At 42.9% G+C, this 23686-nt stretch overlaps 1 protein-coding gene across 4 annotated transcripts in view; it reads right to left on the bottom strand.

The window, feature by feature from the left end:
* Positions 1 to 23686, bottom strand: part of PSMD11 (proteasome 26S subunit, non-ATPase 11) — a 2265797-nt gene that overhangs the window by 1183474 nt on the left and 1058637 nt on the right. For all 4 annotated transcript variants that reach the window (XM_044055234.1, XM_044055235.1, XM_044055236.1 and 1 more), the window contains one exon: positions 21010 to 21070. In XM_044055234.1, the coding sequence (XP_043911169.1) occupies positions 21010 to 21070 (61 nt within the window). The remainder of the gene's footprint in view (positions 1 to 21009; positions 21071 to 23686) is intronic.

The following is a 23686-nucleotide window of genomic DNA, read 5'->3' as shown; positions in this document are numbered from 1 at the left end:
AGTAGTACTTTGGAGAGGATAGGCAGAAAAGGAAAAGCATACACTGATAGCTTTTTCCAGCTGAAGGACAGAGCATCCAATTTCCAAGCTTGTTTGTGGGGAGTCCTTGTGCAAAATTTGCTCAACTGATAGTTCTGGGGGGAGGCAAACTGGTCTATATCTCGACTCCCCCATTTGCTTGTCAACATGTTGAAAATCTTTGGTTCCAGTTTCCACTCGTGAGTCCATGAGGTTTCTGCTTAGTCAGTCTACCAGTGTATTTGGTTTTCCTGGCAGGAATTGAGCTTGTAGATGCACTTGGTAGCTCAAGGCTGTGTTCCACAGTACCATGGCTAGTGTGCAGAGGGGGTAAGAATGGGAACCCCCGCTTGTTTATTTCCCACATAACAGTGGTGTTGTCCGTCTTTACCATTAATTGTCCTAGATGAATGTGGTCCTTGAAGGTTTCAGAGCATTCTGTACAGCTAACACTTCTTTTTGATTGATATGCAGGTGCATTTGACTTGGGCTTCATTTGCCCTGAATGCACTTCCCTGCCAGGTGAGCCCCCTTCCCATGCATAGTCTGATGTGTCTGTTAGGGTTTGGGCGGCAGGGGGTAAAGTGAATGGTAGTCCCTTGTTTTGGTGGCAGGCCTCTGCCAACCAAAGGAACTCTAGGCACAGGAAATGTATGATAGGAATCATTGTTTGTAGATGCTGAGAATGTTGACAATAGGCTTTTTAGATACTATTGTAGTTTCCTCATATGCAGTCTTGCATATGGAATTAAAAGAATGCAGGAACCAATGAACCCCAAGGCTTGCAGTACTTGCCTTGCAGATAGCTGGGTTTTTGTGGCCACTAGTCTTAAGTAGGTTGTCAAATGAATTGGTTTCTCTGGAGTGAGGAAAGCCATCTGGGAAGTTGTACTCAAGCTTGCTCCCAGGAATATAAGTTGTTGACAGGGTACCAGGTGTGATTTCTTTTAGTTTATGGTGTACTCCAGACAAGTTAGCACCATTTGTACAAAGTCCAGATGATTCAAAAGTATGTCCTGGCTTTCTGCCTGAATTACACAATCATCCAGATATGGGAAGATTTGAATATTTCTTTGCCTGCAAAATGCAATGACTTGAGCTAGGCACTTTGTGAATACCCTGGGCGCAGTAGATAAGCCAAAAGGCAGTGCAGGGAAAGTACAGTTGTGTACACTTACCATAAATGTGGATGTTAGAGTGTATTCACTGCTGCAGTCATTACATTTGGGTAATCTGCTGGCAGGTTGCACTTAGTCAGCCTGAATAACAAAGTATTGGGTCCTGCGTCGGTTGCTGTCTCCTCCTCCATGACATCAGGTCGTCAGGGGTATAAAACATGCAGCCAACGCCATTTTAATCAGTTTTTCTTGCCCCAGATGTCAGATGCCCCCAAATGGAGTAAAAATATATATAAACTGTAAATATATAAATGCACTTTAGAAACATAAAATTTACCTTCAACTAAAAGCAAACACACCACAATGGCTTCTGAGTATAGTGAAGTAAAGAAAAGGTATAGAAAGGGGGATGGCGGGTGGGTAACCCGGACTGCAACAGTGAATACACTCGAACATCTACATTTATGGTAAGTGTACACAACTGTACAATGTTTCTTAGTGTTTCACTGTTGCAGTCATTACATTTGGGTAGTCCGGAGCACTTAGGATCATTTTTGTTTTTTCCTGTCTGACTTTTAGTGAGACCTTGGAGAGTTGAGGCAGAGGGGGAAAAGCATAGACTGTCAGGTTTTTCCAGCTGAAGGATAGAACATCCACTTGCCATGCCTTTTTAAGAAAAGTTCTTGTGCAGAATTTGTCCAACTGATAGTTTTGGTGAGAGGCAAGTGGATCTATGTCTGGGCTCCCCCATTTCTGTGTTAACATGCTGAAGATTTGTAGATCCAGTTTCCATTTGTGCGGGTCCGTAAGATTTCTTAGGTCATCTGCCAGAGTATTTTGCTTTCCTGGGAGGAATTGTGCTTGAAGATGTATTTGGTAGGTCAAGGCTGTGTTCCACAAGGCCATGGCTAGTCTGCAAAGGGGGTAGGAATGTGTAACCCCCCCTGCTTGTTTATTTATCACATAACTGTGGTGTTGTCCGTCTTTATCAGCAGTTGTCCTGGATGAATTAAGTCCTTAAAGGCTGTCCGAGCATTCTGAACAGCTAGCATTTCTTTCTGGTTGATATGCAGATGCATTTGGTTTGGGCTCCATTTGCCCTGAATGCATCTCCCTGTGAGGTGGGGCCCCCAAGCATAGTCTTGATGCGTCTGTAGTTAGGGTTTGGGTGGCATGGGGTAGAGTGAATGACAGTCCCTTGTTTTGGTGACATGTCGCTGCCCACCAAAGAAACTCCTGTTGCAGGCAAGGGAATGAGAGGAATAATTGTTTCCAGGCTGTGACAATGCTGAATCCATAAACTTTTGAGGTACCTTTTAAGTTTCCTCATATGCAGTCTCGCATATGGAATTAGTAGAATGCAGGATGCCATGAATCCCAAAACCTGCAGAATTTGTCCTGCAGATGTTGTCAATTGCCTTTGTTTGTCTGGCGTAAGATAAGCCATCTGGGCAGTTGTATTCAAGCTTGGACCCAGAAATGTAATTATATGAGAGGGTCCCAGCTGTGATTTATTTTCATTTATGGTGTACCCTAGAGGCATGCTAGAAGCCTTACTACAAACACCAGATGTTGAAGGAGTGTGCTCCTGTCCTCTGCTGAAATGAGAATCATCCAGATAAGGATAACATTTGGATGTTTCTTTGTCTGTAGAATGCAATTACTGGTGCCAGGCACTTTGTAAAGACCCTGGGTGCAGTAGATAAGCCAAAGAGCAGTGCAGATAATTGGTAATGCAAAAAACCTGCTTTGAAGCGGAGGTATCTTCTGCAGGATTCTTTTATTGGGATATGCAGGTATGCCTCAAGTCTAGAGTTATTAGCCAAGCATAGGCAGTAGCTGTTGTAAAGTCAGCATTTTGAATTTTGGAATGTCCAGGTACGTGTTCAGAATCGATAAGTCCAGTATTGGATGCCATGAATTGCCTTTTCTGGGTACCAGGACAAGTCTTGAATAAAATCCTTGTCATTTTTCCTTTTCGGGTACCGGGTGAATAGCCCCCATTATCCATAAGGGACATGACTTGTTTCTGGGCCTCTGGTTTTGTGTCAGATCCGGCCATCCGTCTGGAATTGGCAAAGTACGGAAATGAAATCTGTACCCCTGGTATACTATGCTTAGTACCCACTTGTCGGGGGTGATAAACTGCCAATTCTGAGCATGAAGTGCTAATTTTCCCCCGAAGACGGCTGCCAAAAGATAAGTGCTTTGAGATGGTAGAGGAAAGTCATTGAGACTGCTTACTGTAGGGGTTGTGCTTTGTTTCCTCCAGATTTGGAGGTGGAGGCACCCCATTGCTTTGACCTGCAAGAACCCTGTGACTGATATCTGGAGCCTTTTTAGCGCCTGGGCTTGCCTTGAGTGGCTCTGTTGGACACAGGAAAGGACCAATTTTTAGTAGGCCAGTGCCTACTGAACCTGGGTGGCTGCACTTGCAAGAAATATTTTACAGTTTGCATAGATTTAGCTTTGTCTTCCATTTTCTTTAAAACCTCTTCTGCCTTACCAGAGTATCATGCTGCAAAAGGTGCTCCTTGAGCTACGCATGCCTTCTAATCACAGATCCAAGGATTCAAAACCACATTGCAAAGTATGCTTTCCAACCTGTTCTGCTGAATGCAATAAATCCTGTAACTATTTTCCACACAATCAGAAACCATTTTCTGTTTCAGTAAGCCCATAAAGTACAATTGTGTACACTACCATAAATGTTGATGTTCAAGTGTATTCACTGTTGAAGTCATTACATATGGGTAATCCTGCTGGCAGGTTGCCCTCAGTCGGCCCGAATTCCAAAGTCCTGGGTACTGCGTCGGCTGCTGTCGCCTTTTCCCTGACGTCAGGTCGTCAGGTGTATAAAAAGTAGCAGACACCATTTTCTTCCATTTTTCTTGCCCCAGATGTCAGGTGCCCCCTGAAAGGGTAGCCAAAATTTGTGTGTGTGTGTATATGTGTATGTATATATATATATATATATATATATATATATATATATATATATATATATTTAAATACATACACCAATATAAACTTTACCTTCATCTACAAGCAAATACACCACATAGGTTGCATAAATCAGTGAAGGAAAGAAAAGTTCCAGTAGAAAAAAGGGGATGGCGGGTGAGTAACCTGGACTGCAACAGTGAATACACTCGAACATCTACTTTTGTGTACACAACTGTACTATGTTCTTCGTGTTTCACTGTTGGTCATTACATTTTGGTAGAATCCCAAAGCTATGGTTGGGAGGCTGGAGCTAAACAGCATTAGGAGTGGCTATGAGGCCTTGCAGAACTGCAGTGGCAAAGCCTGTCATGGATTTTGAGTAGAGTGGCAGATGACGGTGCTTTGTAAAGGTGTGCACTGAACTCCAAGTAGCAGCCTCTAAAATGTCTTTGGTTGGTACTCCCCTGAGAAAGGCTGCTTAAGTGGCTGCAGCTCTGGTTGAATGTGGCCTACTGCCCTTAAGGCACTGGCTTGCCATGGTGTAAGTAGCAGAAACGAATGCAGTGGCCTATCCACTTTGAAATAATCTGCTTTGAGATGGCCTTTCCCTGAGATCCTGCAGCATATGCCAGTAGTAACTGCTCAGTCTTCCGGAAAACTTTGGATCTATCCAAGTAGAATCTAAGCTGTGTGTACATCCAAAGAATGCAGAATTCTCTCCCCCTTGTTCTGTGGATTTGGATAAAAAGGTCGGCAGATGAATAGTTTGGTTAAGAGCCACACTGGACACCACCTTAGACATAAATGTTGGGTTTGTCCTCAGAGAGACCCTGTCTGGATAAAAAATGATAAAAGGTTCCACAGCCATGAGTGCCTGTAGCTCTGAAACTCTTCTTGCAGAAGTTATTGCTAGAAGCAGAGCTGTTTTCCAAGATAAACTTTATATCAGCAGTAGCAGCTGGCACAAAAGGAGGCAGGGTGAGTTTTTCCAAGACACAGTTGAGGTCCCATGCAGGTAGTGGTGATCTCCTTGGAGGCCTTAAATTTTTGGTTCCTCTGAGGTACTGCTTTAATAAAAGATGAGAAAAAAGTGGTGGCCCTGCATTGTAATGAGCCGAAATGGCAGAGGCATGAATTTTAACTGATGAAAAAGATGGGCCTTTGTCCAGCATCTCAGTTAAGTATTGCAAAATCTGAGGAAAATTTGTTACAGCTGTATCAGTTCCTTTTGCCCGATTCCAAGCACAGAATCTCTTCCATTTTCCAGCATAAGATTTTCTAGTACTAGGCCTTCTGGCTTCCAAAATGACATCCATCACAGCTTTACCGAGAGGTGTGTTTTGTATGACTACATTATCCGCCATGCTGCCAGGTTTAAAGTACTGAGTTGGCTGTGCAGGATCTGATCGTTTTGCTGGGACAGTAGATGAGGTATTTGAGGTAAAGGTCCAAGCTGGGCATTCAGACAAGTTCCTTAGGATTGGATACAAGTACTGGCAGGGCCAGTCTGGGGCAATAAGTATCATTTTTGGCTTCTCCTGTCTGACCTTTAGGAGTTTCTTGGGGAGGAGAGGCAGTGGAGGAAAGGCATATACTGATAGGGCGTCCACTTTCAATGCTTGTTTGTGATAAGTTCTTGGGCAGAATCTTTTTAGTTGGTAGTTGTGAGGGTACGTAAATAGATCTATGTCCGGGCATCCCCATTTCCTTGTTATCATGCTAAAGACTTGTGGATCCAGCTGCCACTCGTGGGGATCCATGAGGTTTCTGCTTAGTCTGCCAGAGTGTTTTCCTTTCCTGGTAGGAATTGTGCCTGCAGATGTACTTGGTAAGTCAATGCTGTGTCCCACAAAGTCATGGTTAGTCTGCAAAGGGGGTAAGAATGTGTGCCCTCTTGCTTGTTTATATACCACATGACCATGGTGTTGCCTGCCTTTATCAGTAGTTGTCCCGGATGAAGTAGGTCCTTGAAGGCTGTCGGGGCATTTTGAACAGCTAGCATCTCTTTTTGATTGATATGCAGATGCATTTGGTTTGAGGACCATGTGCCCTGAATGCATCTTCCTGCCATGTGTGCCCCCCAGGCATAATCTGATGCATCCGTTGTTAGTGTCTGCCTGGCTGGGGGTAATGTGAATGGCCGTCCCTTGTTCTGGTGACAAGCCTTCACCCATCGAACCTCCTGTTGCAGGCAGGGAATGAGAGTAATCATGGTTTCCAGGCTGTGGCAATGTTGAGCACAAACGCTTTTTAGGTACCACTGAAGTTCCCTCATATGGAATTAGTAGGATGCCATGAAGCCCAAAGCCTGCAGAATTTTTCTTGCAGATAACTGGGCTTTTGTTGCCAACATTTTGAAATAGGTAATCAGTTGCCTTTGTTCGTCTGGCATGAGATAAGCCATCTGGGCAGTTGTATTTAAGCTTGCATCCAGGAATATTATCTCTTGAGGGGGTACTAGTTTTGATTTCTTTTCGTTGACTGTGTACCCTAGGCATGTTATAAGTCTTTTCACAAATGCCAGATGCTGTAGAAGAATGTCCTTGTTCTCTCCTTGAATTAGACAGTCATCCAAATAAGGATATATTTGTATTCCTCTGTCTGCAGAATATTACTGGTGCCAAGCACTTTGTAAAGACCCTGGGCGCAGTAGATAAGCCAAAGAGCAGTGCAGAGAATTGGTAATGCATTGAGCCAGCCTTGAATCCGAGATATCTTCTGCATGATTGTCTGATGGGGACATGCAGGTATGCCTCTTTTAGGTATAAAGTCACAAGCCAAGCATTCTTGCCCAGCATGGGCAGAAGCTGCTGCAAAGTCAACATTTTGAATTTTTGTATATCCAAGAATGTGTTTAGAATAGATAGGTCCAGTATTGGTCTCCAGGCCTTGTCCTTTCTGGGTACCAAGAACAGTCGAGTAAAATCCTTGTCCCGGCTCTTGTTCTGGTACTTGTTGAATGGCCCGCATGTGCATGAGGGATGAGGCTTGTTTTTGCACCTCTGCCCATTGATTTGTTTTGGCAGATTTGGCCAGCCGTTTCCATTTGGCAGGGTATGGGAATGGAACTTGTAGCCTTGTGACACTATATTTAGAACCCACTTGTCCTGGGTTATAATGTGCCAAGTTTGAGAAAAAAAGTGCTAATTTCCCCCCTAAGGGTGCTGCAAGGAGGTAAGTGCTTGGTGCAAGCAGGGGGAAGTCAATGGGACCATTTCCTGTATGGTTGTGATTTGTCCTCTCCAACTTTGTAGGTAGAAGCTTTGACCATTGCTTTGACCTGTATGAACCTTGTGCCTGGGATCTGCCTCTAGGGTGTCTGGATCTACCCCTTTGAGGTATGTCTGACACAGGAAAGGACCAGTTCTTTGTAGGCCAGTATCTACTAAACCTAGGTGGCTATACTTGTAAAAAAAAATCTTTGACAGTTTGCATAGATTTCGCTTTGTCCTATTTTCTTTAACACCTCTTCTGCCTTAACCCCAAACAAAGTATCATGCTGTAAAGGTGCATCTAATAATTTAACTTTGACATGATCAGGCAGATTTTGTTCCTTAAACCAAGCATGCCTCCTAATTACAGAACCCATAAGTGCGGCTTTGCAGGAGGCCTCCAAAGAATCAAAACCACATTGCAAAGTATGCTTTCCATCTTGTTCAGCTGCATGCAATAAATCCTGCATTTCCTTGTTTTCTGCACATTCAGAGTTTAACAACATTTTCTGTTTAAGCAATGCCATGACATGCTGCCGATATTTGATCATATGAAATTGACAGTTCAATGCCCTTATAGCCAAGGTAGCAGATGTGTAAACCTTTTTTCCCCCATCTATCCAGTGCCCTAGAATCCCTGTCAGAGGGGGTAGGGTTTTTTGCAGCGGAAGCCTTAACTCCTTTGGGACCCTGTGAAATAGTTGCTGGGTCTGCAGCAGGGTTTTTAAAAAGGAATTTATGAGAGTCGGGAACCCTGTAATATCTGTCAGGCTTAACAGGAGCTGGAGGTAAGGAGTCAGGGGTCAGACTAGACTCCGAACATACATCATCTACAATGTCTAACATAACAAGTGGAATGGCTAGAGGCCTGTGTTGAGGTAGTAAAAGGAAATCCCTGAGCCTCTGTTTAGATTCTGAAAAATCTTGGCTCTCCCAGTGGAAATGCTCCTTCATGGTATGCAAGGTTTCCCCAAAAGAATAGTACTCTGGAGGAGAAGCTGAAGGTATGGATTCTTCAGCATCAGAATCCTCATGGGGGGGGATATTCCTGATCAGAAGAGGAATCAGAAGAAATAGAAACTTGATCTGAAGATTCATAGTCTCTTGCCTAGGCCTCTCAGGAGGGGATGGGAACCCCTGATCAAGGTAATTAAGTCTTCGGCCATTTTGAGCATCTTTTTTTGGGCATAGAGCCCTGTCGACGTGGCTCTTGAGTTTCTTTGCTTTAGAAGGTGCTTTAGTCTTTGCCTTTGAAGCTGAAGTCGATTTAATGTAAAGATGTTTAGGTCTGAATACACCCTCAGAAGCCGATGCCTGTTCAGCGGCTCCGGACCTATCTGAGGGAATAGTGACCGAGGCTCCAATACCTTGAGTTTCGAGCGGCATAGCCGACTCCACGTGGTAGTAGGTTGTGGCCTGCAACTCTAAAGTAGTGGGCATCAGGGGCTGCGAAAGCGCCTCACTGAGAACCGGCGACTGGCTTGTTTATCTCTCTCCTTTTCTTTGCGTTTTGTGTGAACTCCGATAGTTGGATGGCTATACAACATTTCTGGATAATTAAACCGGCATCCAAAATAGTTTAAAGCAAAATCATACCGACGCTTAATAGTGCGTTGGTTAAATCTAGCACAAAACCGACAACCAGAAACATTGTGATCAGGGCCTAGGCAAGGAATACAGTAAGAATGAAAGTCCTTATGAGGTATTTGCTTTCCACAAGAAATATAATTATTAACTTTTTCTGACATCGGTATGGAGCAAGAAAAAAGTTTCTCCAACGGGGTATTTAGCTTTATTGAAGACTTTGGGTACGAAACCCGAACACTAAAATATCAGGAGTCGGCCGACCGGCACTTGCGAACTGCTTCAGGCACCACGCGGCAAGAAAGACAGAAGAAAATGGCATCGGCTACTACTTTTATACCCCTGACGACCTGACGTCAGGGAAGAGGTGACAGCAACCAACGCAGGACCCAGGATTACCCAAATGTAATGACTGCAACAGTGAAACACAAAGAACATCATGCGGTTTATATTTAAGCATATGATATTGGCAGTTTAAAGCCCAGATTGCCAAGGATACAGACGTATAAACCTTCTTACCCCATCTATCCAGCGCCCTGGAATCTCTATCAGAAGGGTAGGACTTTTGGCTTTAGAAGCCTTAACACCCTTGGGACCCTGAGAAATAGTCTCAGGATCAGCAGCAGGATTTTTGAAAAGAAATTTGTGGGAGTCATTGCCTGTAATATCTGTCTGGCTTACTAGGAGCCGGAGGCAGGGAATCAGGAGCCATGCTTGATTTCGAGAACACAATCAACAATGTCTAATACAGGGGATATTGCCAAAGGCCTATACTGAGGAAGGAGGAGGAAATTCCTAAGCCTCTTTTTTGATTCAGAGATGTCCTGAGTCTCCCAATGAAAATGTTCCCTTAAAGTATGCAAAATCTCTCCAAAAGAGTAATCCTCAGGAGGAGATGCAGATGGGATGGATTCCTCTGCATCAGAATCCTCACAGGGTGGAACAGAAAATTCCTGACCAGAAGAGGAATCAGAAGAAATGGAAGCCTGATCTGAAGATTCATAGTCCGTTCCTTGCCTAGGCCTCTTAGCAGGGGAGGGGGGTTGGGAAACCCTGATCAAGGTAATTAAATCCTCAGCTACTTTGATCATCTGTTTTTTTTTTATGCATAGGGACCTGAGCATGTGGCTCATGCGTCGGTTTTTTAGACACAGAAGTTGTTTTTGACCTTGCTTTTGCTCCTGGTGTCGATTTAATATAAAAATGTTGAGGCCTGAAAACACCCTCAGAAGCCAGTGCCTGCTCAGTGGCTCCGGACCCATCCAAGGGAGAGACATCCACGGGTGCAATACTTTGCGAATCTCGCGGCATACCGGACTCCGAATGGGTCTCGGTAGAGGCCTGCGACTCAAAAGTAGCAGGTATCAGAGGCTGCGAAAGCGCCTCACTGAGTACCTGCGACTGGCTTAGGAGAGGCTTTGTCGTCGATTTTGGACCTAGACGATCTGTGTCTGTCTTTTTCCTTGCGTTTTTTGTGAACTCCGATAGTCGCATTGCTAACCGACATTTCAGGGTAGTTAAATCTTGAATCAAAATATTTAGAAGCAAAAATATACTGATGCTTAATAGTGCATTGGTTAAATTTAGCACAAAACCGACAGCAAGGCACGTTGTGATCAGGGCCTAGGCAAGGAATACAGTACAAACGAAAATCCTTATGAGGTATTTGCTTCCCACAAGTAATGCTCCTTACCGATGTCAGTAAAAGTTAATTGCAAGAAAAAGATTCCCCAATGGTGTACTTAGCTTTAGTTTGAAGACTTCGGTTCTGAAACTCTAATGCGAAAATTTCAGGAGTCAGCTGACCGGCACTTGCGAACTGCTTCTGCTTCGGGCACCGCGCGTCAAGAAAGACCGATTAAAATAGCGTCGGCTGCATGTTTTATACCCCTGATGACCTGCCGTCATGGAAGAAGAGACAGCAACCGAAGCAGGACCCAAGACTTCGTTAATCAAGCCGACTGAGGGCTACTGCAAGCAGATAACCCAAATGTGATGACTGCAACAGTGAAACACTAACTCCAGGTTGCAGCTTCCAGGATGTCCCTGGTAGGGACTCCCGCCCTGAGAAATGCTGTAGAGGTTGAAGCAGCTCTAGTGGAATGAGTTCTGATCCCCTGAGGGGTAGGTTTTACATGGTGCTTGTAGCAGAAATGTATGCAGTGTGCTATCCATTTGAAAATGGTTTGCTTCGAAATGGCCTTGCCCTCTGCCCCTGTAGCAATGCTGACTAGTAGCTGGTCAGATTTTCTGAAAGGCTTAGTCCTGTCATGTTAGAACCTGTCTGTGCACATGTAAGGAGTGCAGGATCCTTTCCCCTTTATTTTGGGAATTAGGGAAAAAGGTTGGCAAATGGATGGATTGGTTTAAAGCCACACTGGATACCACCTTGGGCATAACAAAGGATGGGTTAGCCCTGAGGGAAATTCTGTCAGCATGGAAAATAATGAAGGGCTCCACTGCCATTAGTGCCTGTAACTCAAACACTCTTCTTGCTGAAGTAATAGCTAGAAGTAAGGCTGTTTTCCAAGAGAAGAATTTTAACTCTGCTGAAGCAGCAAGTTCAAAAGGGGGAAGTGCAAGCTTCTCCAGTACAAAGTTAAGGTCCCAGGTCAAGGTGGGAGCTCTCCTAGGGAGCCTTAAACTATTAGCTCCTCTCAAGAACTGTTTGATGAAAGGGTGGAGAAAAGAGAGGTGGCTCAGTATTATAATGAGCTGAGATGGCAGCAGCATGAATCTTAATGGATAAGAAGGATAGGCCTCTGTGGAGCAGCTCTGCTAGGTAATCAAGGGATTGAGGTAAGGTGGGCACAGTTGTGTTCTTTCCTTGAAACGGACTCCAAGAACAATATCTTTTCCACTTTTCACATAGGATTTCCTAGTACCAGGCCTTCTGGCCTCAAGGATGACGTCCAGCACCAGTTTGCTCAGGGATGCTGGTGGTGTATTCAAGGGATAAGCCAGGCTGCAAGGTTTAAGGTTTGCAGCTGTGGATGCAAAATCTGCCCCTCCTGCTGAGACAGCAGGGAAGGTGTCTGATGTAGGTGCCAGGGTGGCACTCTTGTCAGACTGCATATGAGTGGGTACCAGTGCTGGCGTGGCCAGTCTGCTGCAATAAGGATTGCCCTTGGCCTATCCTGTTTGATATTAAGTAGTACTTTTGAGAGGAGGGGCAGAGGAGGAAAGGCATAAATTGAGAGGTTTTCCCATGTAAAGGATAGGGCATCCACCTTCCAGGCTCTGCTGTGAGAGTTCCTGCTGCAAAAGTTGCTCAATTGGTGGTTTTGGAGGGAGGCAAAAAGGTCGACCTCCGGTGTTCCCCACCTATGGGTTAGAAGTTTGAATGAGTTGGATTCCAGTTTCCACTCGTGAGGGTCCAGTAGATTTCTGCTCAAGTCGTCTGCCAGTAAATTTTGCTTGCCTGGCAGGAAATTAGTTTGTAGGTGCACTTGTTTTGCTCAAGGTTGTGTTCCACAGGGCCATGGCTAACCTGCAGAGTGTGTAAGAATGAGTTCCCCCCTGCTTGTTTATGTACCACATAACTGTGGTGTTGTCTTGTATTTATCAGGTGCTGTCCTGGAAGGATAAGGTATTTGAAGGTTGTCAGAGCAATCTGTACAGCTAGCATCTCTTTTTGATTGATATGCAGGGGAATTTGCTCTGGGCTCCATTTGCCCTGAATGCATTTGCCTGCCATGTGAGCCCCCCCACGCACAGTCTGATGCATCCGTTGTCAGGGTTTGGACGGCGAGGGGTTGAGTGAAAGGAAGTCCCTTGTTGCGGTTGCATGGCTCTGCCCACCAAAGGAACTCTGCCCTTAGACAAGGTATGACAGGAATCACTGTTTCCAGGTCCTGAGAATGTTGACACCAAAGACTTAAGTATCGCTGAAGTTTCCTCATATGCAGTCTTGCATATGGAATTAGCAGACTGCATGAGGCCATGAACCCTAGGGCTTGCAGTATTTTCCTTGCAGACCAGCTGGGTTTTGGTGGCCATTAGTTAGAAATAGTTTGTCAAATGGACCAGCTTTTCTGGAGTGAGGAATGACATCTGGGAAGTTGTGTTTAAGCTTGCTCCCAGGAATACAATTTGTTGGCTGGGCACCAGTTGTGATTTCTTTTCATTGATGGTGTACCCCAGTGAAGTTAGAAGTCTTTTTACAAATGCCAGGTGCTGAAGTAGCAATTCCTGACTGTCCGCCTGAAACAGGCAATCGTCCAAGTAGGGGTACATTTGAATATTTCTTTGCCTGCAATACGCAATGGCTGGAGTCAGGCACTTTGTGAATGCTCTGTGCGCAGTAGATCAGAAAAAGTGAAGTACACAGAATTGACATAGAGCCTGCCCTGAAACGTAGATATTTCCTGCAAAACTCCCTTATGGGGATGAGCAGATAAGCTTCTTTTAAGTCTAGGGTGACTAACCAGGCATCCTTGGCTAGCATAGGAAGAAAATGTTGCAGTGTAAGCATTCTGAATTTTGGGACCACCAGAAAGGTGTTGAGAATTGATAGATCCAGGATAGGGTGCCAAGAGCTCTCTTTTCTGGGCACCAGGAACAGTCTGGAGTAGAAACCCTTACCCCTTTGTACTACTGGAACAGGTTTAATAGCACTGATATGGAGAAGAGCCTCTGCCCACTGGTTTGGAGGAAGGTCTGGCAACCCGCTTGGGGTTGGGAGTGAGTTGAAGTAGAATCTGTATACCTGGGATACAATGTTTAGAACCCATCGGTCCTGAGTAATGGACATCCAGTTTTTTGCATGAAGGGCAAGTTTTCCTCCTAGGGGTGCAAGTACTTGGGCATGACTGGGAAGGATAACTGAAAAGTCATTGTGAACTTTTTACATAAGGAGGTGGCTTACCACTCCCTGTTTTTGAGGTGGGAACACTCCATTGTTTAGATCTCTGCATACCCCGAGACTAGTTTTGAGGGTCTGTTTTCCCTGGGTTTGGACTGAAAAGGCCTGGGAGGGACTGGAAAGGACCAGTTTGACGGCCAATGCCTACTGAATCTAGGTGGCTGCACCTGTAAGAAATCTTTGACAGTTGGCATAGATTTCGCTTTTTCTTCCATCTTTTTAAGAACTTCTGCTTTTGTGCCAAACTAACAATCCTGACTTAATGGTGCATCTAGTAATTTTGCTTTGACATGGTCTGGCAAGACTTGTTCCTTCAGCCAAGCATGCCTTCTCAGCACAGACCCAGTGAAAGCAGCCCTGCAAGATGCGTTGAAGGCATCAAACCCACACTGCAGAGTATGTTTACTAACTTGGTTTGCAGAATGCATTAACGCTTGTAAATCTTTATTTTCTGCACAATCTGGACGTAACACAATTTTTTGTTTAATTAGTTCCATAATATGCTGCTGGTACTTCAACATGTGAAACAGGCAATTTGAAGCCCTGATAGCAGGAGTTGCAGAGGTATACACCTTTTTACCCCCAACAGTCTGAAGCTCCAGATCAGCATCCGATTCTACAAAAAGGAGGGCAAGAGGACTAGGGTTTTGGACTTCTATGTCACAAGACAATGAAAGAAGTACTTTCATCTTTATTCTGTACGTAATAGTAAAAAGCCACATCAACAGAAGAAATCACTTCAGCTATATCTAGTTCTGAATATTATGTTACTAGCTCAGGTACGTATTTCTAGACCAAGTTACACATACACGGCAACTTAGACACTAACACTGTTTCTATTGTCTACACACACACACATTATATATATATATATATATATATATATATATACACACACACATATATATATATATATATATATATATATATATAGAGAGAGAGAGAGAGAGAGAGAGATACTATTGCATGCTTTGTTCTAATGTCATTTCAAAGAAGACAATCTATTTAAGAGGGAGGATATAGATCAGTGTGTGTACACAACTTTAAGAAGATTTCTAGGGGCTTGCATAAGTGTATAAATACTGAGCATGTGCGAGCCTGATTACCATTTTGCAGTAAGCTGTTCATAGGCGATTACTAGGCTAATGGCACAAGAGCCTTTACAAGTCTAGCCAATAATACCCAGGATATGGCAATATTATATCTTAATTCCCCAGATATGGGATGGGGTAGTATCATGGTAGAGGGTCTTTGGAAGTTGGAGCCTGGAGTCATTTTACAGTCTGCCTATGTCCATAAAGAACATGGGCAGAACCCCAGCAGTGGAATTATGGTTCTCCATCCTTTATCGAAATTATTTTTGAAGAGAGTGAGGGACGGGCTTTGTTTTACAAAGATGGGAAGTTTATTCCCTAGATGAGGTAGCCTTTCAGATACAAATCTGTCACTCCAGCAAGTTCTGCTAGAATCACAAATAAGGTTCAGGTCCAAGAACACATAACCCTTGTATGATTTTTCTTGTGAGTATATAACATTTTCATCATGGCTGGATCAGAGAATGCCTTGTATGTCAGGCATAAGTCACCTGTCATTAAACCATATGAGATGAAGTAAAAAGCTAGGGCCTTTAGTCGGTCTGTATAAGACATGTTTTCTATGCTTTGTATTGTTTTATTGAGAAACATCTGGGACTGCTCCAATTGGTCTAATTGCCTGGTTAGGTACATGCAGAAGGGAGCATTGTACTCAATTAGGGGTTTGATGAGGGCAGAGTACGATGGTACTATAACTTCCTTTGATCTTGATGCCATTTACTTATAAGTTGAGCCACATAGAAGGATTTCCTCAATACTGCAGCTACCCGATGGTCAAAGTTTAGGTTTCTATCTGTGTTCCTAGGTCTCTCACCACTGTCTACTTTTAGGGGTGTGTTATCAATATTATAATTTGCTAGGATATCTGGTTTACCAAAGGACATGATTATTCATTTTTTAGCATTTAGTCTCAGACTATGGTTTTAGCACCAGTTGTTTGTCATTTTTAGGTGCGTTTGTAGGATGTCAACATTATTTGGGGATTCAGTGATTACTCCCAGCTTAGTCATCGGTGAACGTGGTGAGCCAGAGGACTCCAACATTGGCCTTCACTTCAGAGAAGTATATACCAAACAGGATGGGTCCCAACACTTAGCCCTGTGGGACACCACTAACAGATTTCTTATCGGAAGTGGATTCACCTGTCCAGACAACATGTGTACTGTCACTGAGCCAGTTTGCTGTCCATCTAATGATTTAGGGGTTTATGCTTAACTCATTAAACTCATCTATTATCTCTCAGTGGGGGATTGTGATGAAAGCTTAGGCCAGGTCTAAGTAAGTGGTGTGTACCATTATAGCCTCATCCATGGTCCTGGTGATTTTCTCTCAGAAGTCCACCAGATCGAACAGGCCAGATGTCTCTGATAAAGCTAAATTGGGACTGGTCCAGTGTTTGTAGAATACCTATGTTATTTGTCAGGTCCATGATAATTCTCTCCATGGTTTTGCAGATATGACTGGTTAAGCTTATGGTCTGTAGTCCCCTGGGTCAGTTGATGAGCCCCTTCCTTGTTCAGAGGGATGACTGCTGCAGGCCTCCATTCCTCTGGGACAAAGCTCATCTGGAGACTGTGGTTAGGCCCCGATAGATTCTGTTCTAAGCTATTTAAGAAGTATCCAGGAATGTTGTTGGAACCCATGGAAGCTATGCTTCTGATATCAGCCAGTGCAGTAAGGACCTATTTCCTCGTAATGACTGATGGGATAGTTATAGGTATTTTTTTTAAGTGTGTGGTAGGAGGTGAAGGAGACGTTTGAATTAAATTTGTTGGCTAGTAGGTTTGCTTTTGTTTCAGACTGGGTGTAAGTGGTGCTGTTCATGATTTACTCAACACAGTTCTGAGTGTTTACCTTGAGGTTACGAACATAATTAAAGGCCTTATGGTTAACTTTAAACTGGGAGGCCATCCTTGCCTCATAGTCTGGTTTGGCAGATTTGGCCAGCTCTCTAATTTGTTTGTTTAGACTGGTGAATATCTTTTTTCACTGTTTTGTTTTTTCCTTCTTGGCTTTGGAGAGGATTTTTTTCCTTTTGTTGAATATTCTTCTTATGCTAGAATCTACCAGGGGGGTTTATTTTTGCCATTAATCATAGGTTTGTAATGCCTCCTCTATGCAACTATAAATGTGATTGTATAGTGCCTTTGTGTACAGCTCAGAGTAGGCCTCAGTGTCATCAGAATTTGGTGGGGATTGGAAGTTTAATAACTATCACTTAATTTGAGCTAATTGGCCTTCGTGAAGTTCTTAACAGGTTTGGAGCTTGATGGATGGTCTAGGTTTGTTTTAATACTAAAGGAGATCATTTTGTGATCAGCTCTTACCAGAAAGGAGTTAACAGATGGGAGGGAGCAGCATTCCCCCATGTTGAATACTAGGTCTAGGATATTTGTAATTCTAATTGTGGAGCTCACCAGTTGTTCCAGGGTGTTTGCATTGACAAAGTCCAAAAACCTCTGTGCAAATGAATTATGGGTTGCTTAAGTCATCCAATCTTTGGAAGGATAGTTGAAGTCACCTAAAAAATGATGATAGACTGAATGTTAGGAAATTCCAGTAGGTTTAGGTAGGAGGTATGTTTTTTCCAGACTAATGTTAGGGGATCTGTAGCTCGCAAGGATATGATAGGGAGTCAGACCTTTGTTAACTGGGCATGGAGCAGCTCAAGTGAGTCATGTTGTTGGATCAGTCGAGCAGTGTACTGAGAAACCTTCTCCCTTTGTTTTATACTGAGTTGAGGAGCACCGAAATGAATGAAAGGCATTGTAGCCTTTGATAACTAGGGAGGGGGAATTCTCCATGGTTCTGAACCATGTTTCTGCGACTGCACATATGTCTACATTCTCCAGGGCAAGGAATGGTTCCAGGGGTGAAGTTTTTTATTTAAACTCCTAATGTTGTTCAGCAGTACCTTTAGGTGGTTGTGAGGGATTTTTCTTATGTTGGAGGGTTTAACAACTTGGCATAGCCTAAAAAAACACTGTGGTGATAGATACATTTCTTCTGCATGTCATGCTGGTCTATTCTAGCCACAAGCACATCAGCCTCTGCAAGATTCCACACAAGCTAAGGTTATAGCTATTGGGTCCGAGGGGTAGGGGTGCTTTATCAGGGGAGGGCTGTGGCCAGTCCCAAGTGGGTAAGTCACCCCAACTGCCTGCCCAAACTTGGTCAGAACTAGAGTGCATGATGGAGACAGCAGTCTACTGGACAATGATATGCTGGGTCACCATATATCAGACCCTCCAATGGTAGGTATCAGACTCTGTGGACTTGCTGGTCATTTCTGTCTGGCGACCATAGGTAAGTAGCCAATGCCACTAGACAGCCATACTCAGGGCATCCATCTGCTAGGTCACATTAATGTCCCTCTGGGCTGCATTCCATCCTGTTCCTGGGCATTTGTATACTATGTCTGTCTGTATGTGTATCATGCGTTTCCTCACATTGTGTATTTCTGTATGCTGTCTCCCCACATTGCGTATTTGCATATCCTGTGTTTCCTCACATTGTGTATTTTGTATCTTGTGTCTCCTCACATTGCTTATTTGTGTATCCTATGTCTCCTCACATTGCATATTAATATCTGCCTGTTTGTCTTACCTTTTCATGTTAATTCAGTCAATCCCATTCCCTACCTTCCTGTTTCTCTCTTGTCGTCTCATGCATTTCACCTTCCCCTCTTCCCTCTCTCTATAGGTATAGAGTAATGGCCTTTCCACACAAAAAGTGGCCAACCTTCCACCGAGCCAGCTTCGGCTCACTGTGTTCTTTCTATGTTCCTCTGCTTGCTATAATCCTTTTCCCACGGTCTTGTGCTTCCTTTTCCACCCCATTATGAAACCAGCAATAGCCAATGAAGAAACTAAAGCCAACTTTTTAAGACCGGAAAATCTACTACAGACAAAAAGATGCATTTCTTTCTTTATTTAATTTATGTGCTGCATTTGTTGATTAGGAAGGTCCAAATGGATAAAATACTCCTTTTCAGAGAGAACACCAAGGAGAAAAGCTCCAAATAAAGAAACAATATACAAAGTATTACATGCATATTACATGTCAAAAATATTTAGTAAGGTAGTATTTGCTTTAGTAAATACTAAATTAATTAAATGCTCTATGAAACATAAAAATTGTAGTATACAAATTGAATTAATGTTAATAGTATTCAATTATGGAAGACAACTGAAACATTAAGACTAATAAAATACTTTGTACAGAACAGTAATTTTTCATCTTTTTTGTGAAGGAGTAGCTTGAAGATGTCAAGACAAGTATACTAAATAGTCATTTGAGAAATTATAAATAAAAGAGGCCATATGAAAATTTTGCTATAGACTGCTAGTGATTAGTAATACAGTCCTGTAGTGTAAAATAGCCAAGAAAGGTATGAACAATGAAAGAGCCAACTATTTTTGTAGGAAGAGGCGAGTAAAACTTTTGTTAGTTGTGCTATCTGCATCATGGAGGGGTGGGGGTATTTCAGAATTTAGAAACATAAGCACAGTACAGAGATTCCCCAAAGGAGTTATTAAATTTATGAGTGGGGAAAAGCAATTGTGATTTTGATCTAAGATCTCCAGGTGCCCTATACCACCAGATGTAAGTTGAGAAAAGCACAGAGACACAAAGGTGTACCACAGCTATAATTGAAAATTGTCTTACAAGAGGGCATTATTTCTTCACCAGTACCTAAGCAAACAGAACTTACTTAACAGGAAGCTAACAAGTTTTGAGAAAACAGTTCTATTAAATGTTCTATACCTGGAAGATCATTGAAGAAATAAGCAAGGTATACGGACAGTCAGAGCTGAATATGACAAGGAAGGATGAAAAGTTACATTCATTAAAAAGTCTACTGCATGTGAGCAAAGATTTCAGTAACAAGTGTGTGATTTGCTTTATGCAGATCTAAAGATAGCTTAAGCAGTGATGCATGACATATTATAGTATAATTTATTAGTAGAAAAAGGGGATGCAGTGTGTTGGAGTACACATCCCAAAAGGAAGCAAATGTGGAATGATACTTTTGTTTGTAGAAGCCAGTCCAAGTCATTATCCCAATACACATTACAAATGTGAGAATTTAAATATCACAAAAAGAGAAACGAACACGAGCATTATTGATCAGTTGTCACCAAATATGTTTCAAATGTTAAATCTATATATTATGGCTAAACGGATTGCAGCATTGTGACATATTTATAAACTAATAGCAGGATCAATGTAGTTAAATATACATTCAGCACTGGAATGTCCTCATAATCCCTTAAATGTGCATTACGATTGCATGAATAAGTTATAAATAATGAGCAAACTGTGCAAACTGGAAAAATTATATACTTCTAACTGCCTAATTATACATACAGCAGCTTTATACACAACTAAGCATGATTCTGTTTATTAACAGAATGTTAAATGTTCACTGATGCTTATCTGAAACTCTTGAAAACAAGTTACTGACTAACTTAAATAAGTTTCAGCCTGGTATTCAAATGCACATGTGACTCAGTTTAAATTCCAGTAATGACTTTGATTGCTGTAAGCATGTATGTCTGTGTAGTCTGTTAGTTTTAGATTTTGTTATGTTGCTATCCATCCTGAAATGTTTCTATGTAATAAAGCACATTAACAAACTACCCTGCCTGTTCACTAACTAAAGGGGGACGAGCCACATGAAATAAGAATGCTCATCATATTTTTCAAAACTTTTACACGTCACCAAAAGAAAAAAAAAACACCTGCATATGCTTCACTCATCCCCCAAACACCCCACCACCACCAATATGCAATTACCCTGTATTGTTACGCAAAGGGAGAAGTCAGAGGTCTACCAGATAAAAGCCAACTCTAGAGTACATAATACAGACATTACATTATTTCTATTTGTTAACTGGGGCAAGTACTGACTAAGCCCAGACTGCTGATTCAATTTTACTTTATCCAACAGGGTTGAGGTAGACTGGATGACAGAGTACACCTGTTCTGACAGTCTACACATACTACAAGAGGGTAACAGTGAATCTGGTATTAAACCTGAGATGGGCCCCATCTGCCTGGACCAACTGCCTTCTCATTCTCATGTAAATGCATCACAAATCAAAATAAGCAGTTCCAAACACAACATAGAGTATACCAGCAAGTCAAAGCAACATCACGAACCATGTTACCTGTCTTCCTGCATAGCGTAGAGCCAGCTTTCCACTCACTAATGCTTGCACATCTTCTGGCCTGAGAAGATAAAACATTAAGAAGCTAAAACAAAGGGGAGATACCAACATAAGCACAACATGAAATTACACTGGGCAAAGTACTCATCACAATAACTTCTTCCTAACTTTTTCAATGCCAATAATTTTCAGATGTCATCCCTTAAGTCTCTTCACCTGACTAGAACTCACCAATAATACATGACTTTCTGCTTGCAACAGGCAGCTGAAACCATTAAATGGCATGCTACAGTTCTCATTCAAAAGGCAGAACTCTTCTGAAGCCAGACCTCTATAACTCTCCTAAGAAAATTCACAACCATTTCAAATAATGTGGGCAGCAAAAAGTGAACTGTTACCCCCCACACACACACACACAAAAAGCAAAAGAAATAAGACATTCACTACAGTGACTTAATGCAGCTCTCCTTTGCCAGTTACAGCTCATGGAAAGAAAGAGCCAAGATGTTTCCTTCAGCACACTGCAAAGAAATTGGATTACAACCAAATATCAGATGAGCAATTCACTTTCAAAGGAAGTTATCACAGCCCTCACTACACAGCAGCTACCACTACAGCAAGCTACCATCTCTTTTAGGGAAGCACACCAAGCTGGAATTCACCTCACCAATCCTACAACAGGTCTACCAACAGTTGTATAGTGGTGTCAGCTGTTCTAGTTAGTTGTTTACTCTGTCCGACTGAGCTTTTCCCATGTTCATCATTAACAAAATGTAATAAAATAAGTCAGTCATTTGGAAAGTACGTCTTTGGATATTGTATTGCTCGTTTCCCTGCATGAAGATAAAGGTGGTTACAATCTGTCTGAAGCCTCTAGTTCTCTTACAATATTTTAGCTGCACACGTTCAACAGTGTGAAAAGTACAGTTTTGTACCTACCGTAAATGTAGATGTCCGATAGATATGCAACTGCAGTCATAACATATGGGTTGTCCTGCCTCAGGCAGCCCTCGGTCGGCCGGATTCCAAAGTCTGGGTCCGACGTAGGCTGATGTCGCATTTCTCTCCGACGTCAGAGCGGCTGGAGTATATAAGCATCAGCCGACGCCATCTTCTTCAGTGTTTCTTGCCCCAGATGCCAGGTGCCCTCCAATGAAGGCTGTAATCAAATTGGAAGACAAAAATAGGTTTCCAGACAATAAATAAGCAATAAACAGATACACCATAACAGATATCCCCAGCTAAGGATAATAGGGGATAGGAGTGGACCCAAGGCATAGAGGGGAAGGAGGGAGGGAGGGAAAACCCGACTGCAGTTGCATATCTATCGGACATCTACATTTATGGTAGGTACAAAACTGTACTATGTCCTTCAAGAATGCAACTGCAGTCATAACATATGGGTTGAATACCATAGCTTAGCTGGGGGAGGTGGTATGCTCTAGGAAAAGGATGGTGTAGCTATCAATCCCTGCAGGACTGCCGAAGCAAAGCCTGCTCTGGATCTGGAATATAAAGGGAGGTTGTAGTGTTTGGAGAATGTATGCACGGAGCTCCATGTAGCAGCTTCTAGAATGTCTTTTATAGGCACCCCTCTTAGGAATGCTGTAGAGGTGGCTGTAGCTCTGGTAGAGTGTGGTCTGACATTGGCTGGTACACTCTTTCCATGGAAGGAATAACAAAATCTGATGCAATGTCCAATCCATTTTGAAATAGTCTGTTTGGAAATTGCTTTTCCTTGTACTCCAGGGGCGTAAGCTACAAAAAGCTGATCAAACTTCCTATTGGCCTTGGTTCTGTCCAGGTAGTTGCAAAGTTGTCTGTGAATGTCCAAGGTATGCAACAGTCTTTCCCCTTTGTTCTCAGGATTGGGAAAGAAAGTAGGCAGGTGAATTGCTTGATTTAAAGAAACCCTAGATACCACTTTTGGCAGAAAGCTAGGGTTGGTTCGTAAGGAGACCCTGTCTCTATGAAAGGTTATGAACGGTGGTATTGCCATTACGGCCTGTAATTCCGAAACCCTTCTTGCTGAGGTAATTGCCAACAGGAAAGCTGTCTTCCATGAGAGAAACTGTAAGTCCACAGAAGCTGCTGGTTCAAAGGGGGGTAAAGTCAGTTTTTCTAGGACATAGTTGAGGTCCCAAGCTGGTACTGGGGCCTTTCTTGGTGGCTTTATATTATTGATTCCCCTAAGTAATTGCCTTAACAAAGGATGTGAAAACACAGGTGGATCAGTGTTGTATCTAGCTGAAATAGCTGAAGCATGTATTTTTATAGAAGAATATGAGAGTCCATTCTGTAGCATATCTGCCAAATATTCCAGGATGAGTGAGATGTTTAATAATGATGCATCATGACCCTTGCTGGTATTCCAAATGCTGAATCTCTTCCATTTTGCTGAATAAATCTTTCTGGTGGATGGTCTGCGGGCTTCTGTCAGTATCCGCTGAACTTCCTTGGAGAGAGATAGATTGAGGTTATTCATGGAATCTCCCAAGCTGTTAGCTGGAGCGTCTGAATGTTGGGATGTACTGTCTTGAAGTTGTTTTGAGTCAAGAGATGGGGCCATTGGGGAAGGGCCCATTTTTTGTTGTGACATATGCTCCGTAGTAGTGGGTACCAGTGTTGTCTTGGCCAGTCTGGAGCTATTAGGATCCCCTTTGGCTTTTCTGCTTTG

This window comes from Protopterus annectens, chromosome 13.part0 (genome assembly GCF_019279795.1).
Source record: "Protopterus annectens isolate FY-2018-M chromosome 13.part0, PAN1.0, whole genome shotgun sequence".
Taxonomy (NCBI): Eukaryota; Metazoa; Chordata; order Ceratodontiformes; family Protopteridae; genus Protopterus; species Protopterus annectens.
This window is presented reverse-complemented; position numbering and strand designations above follow the sequence as displayed.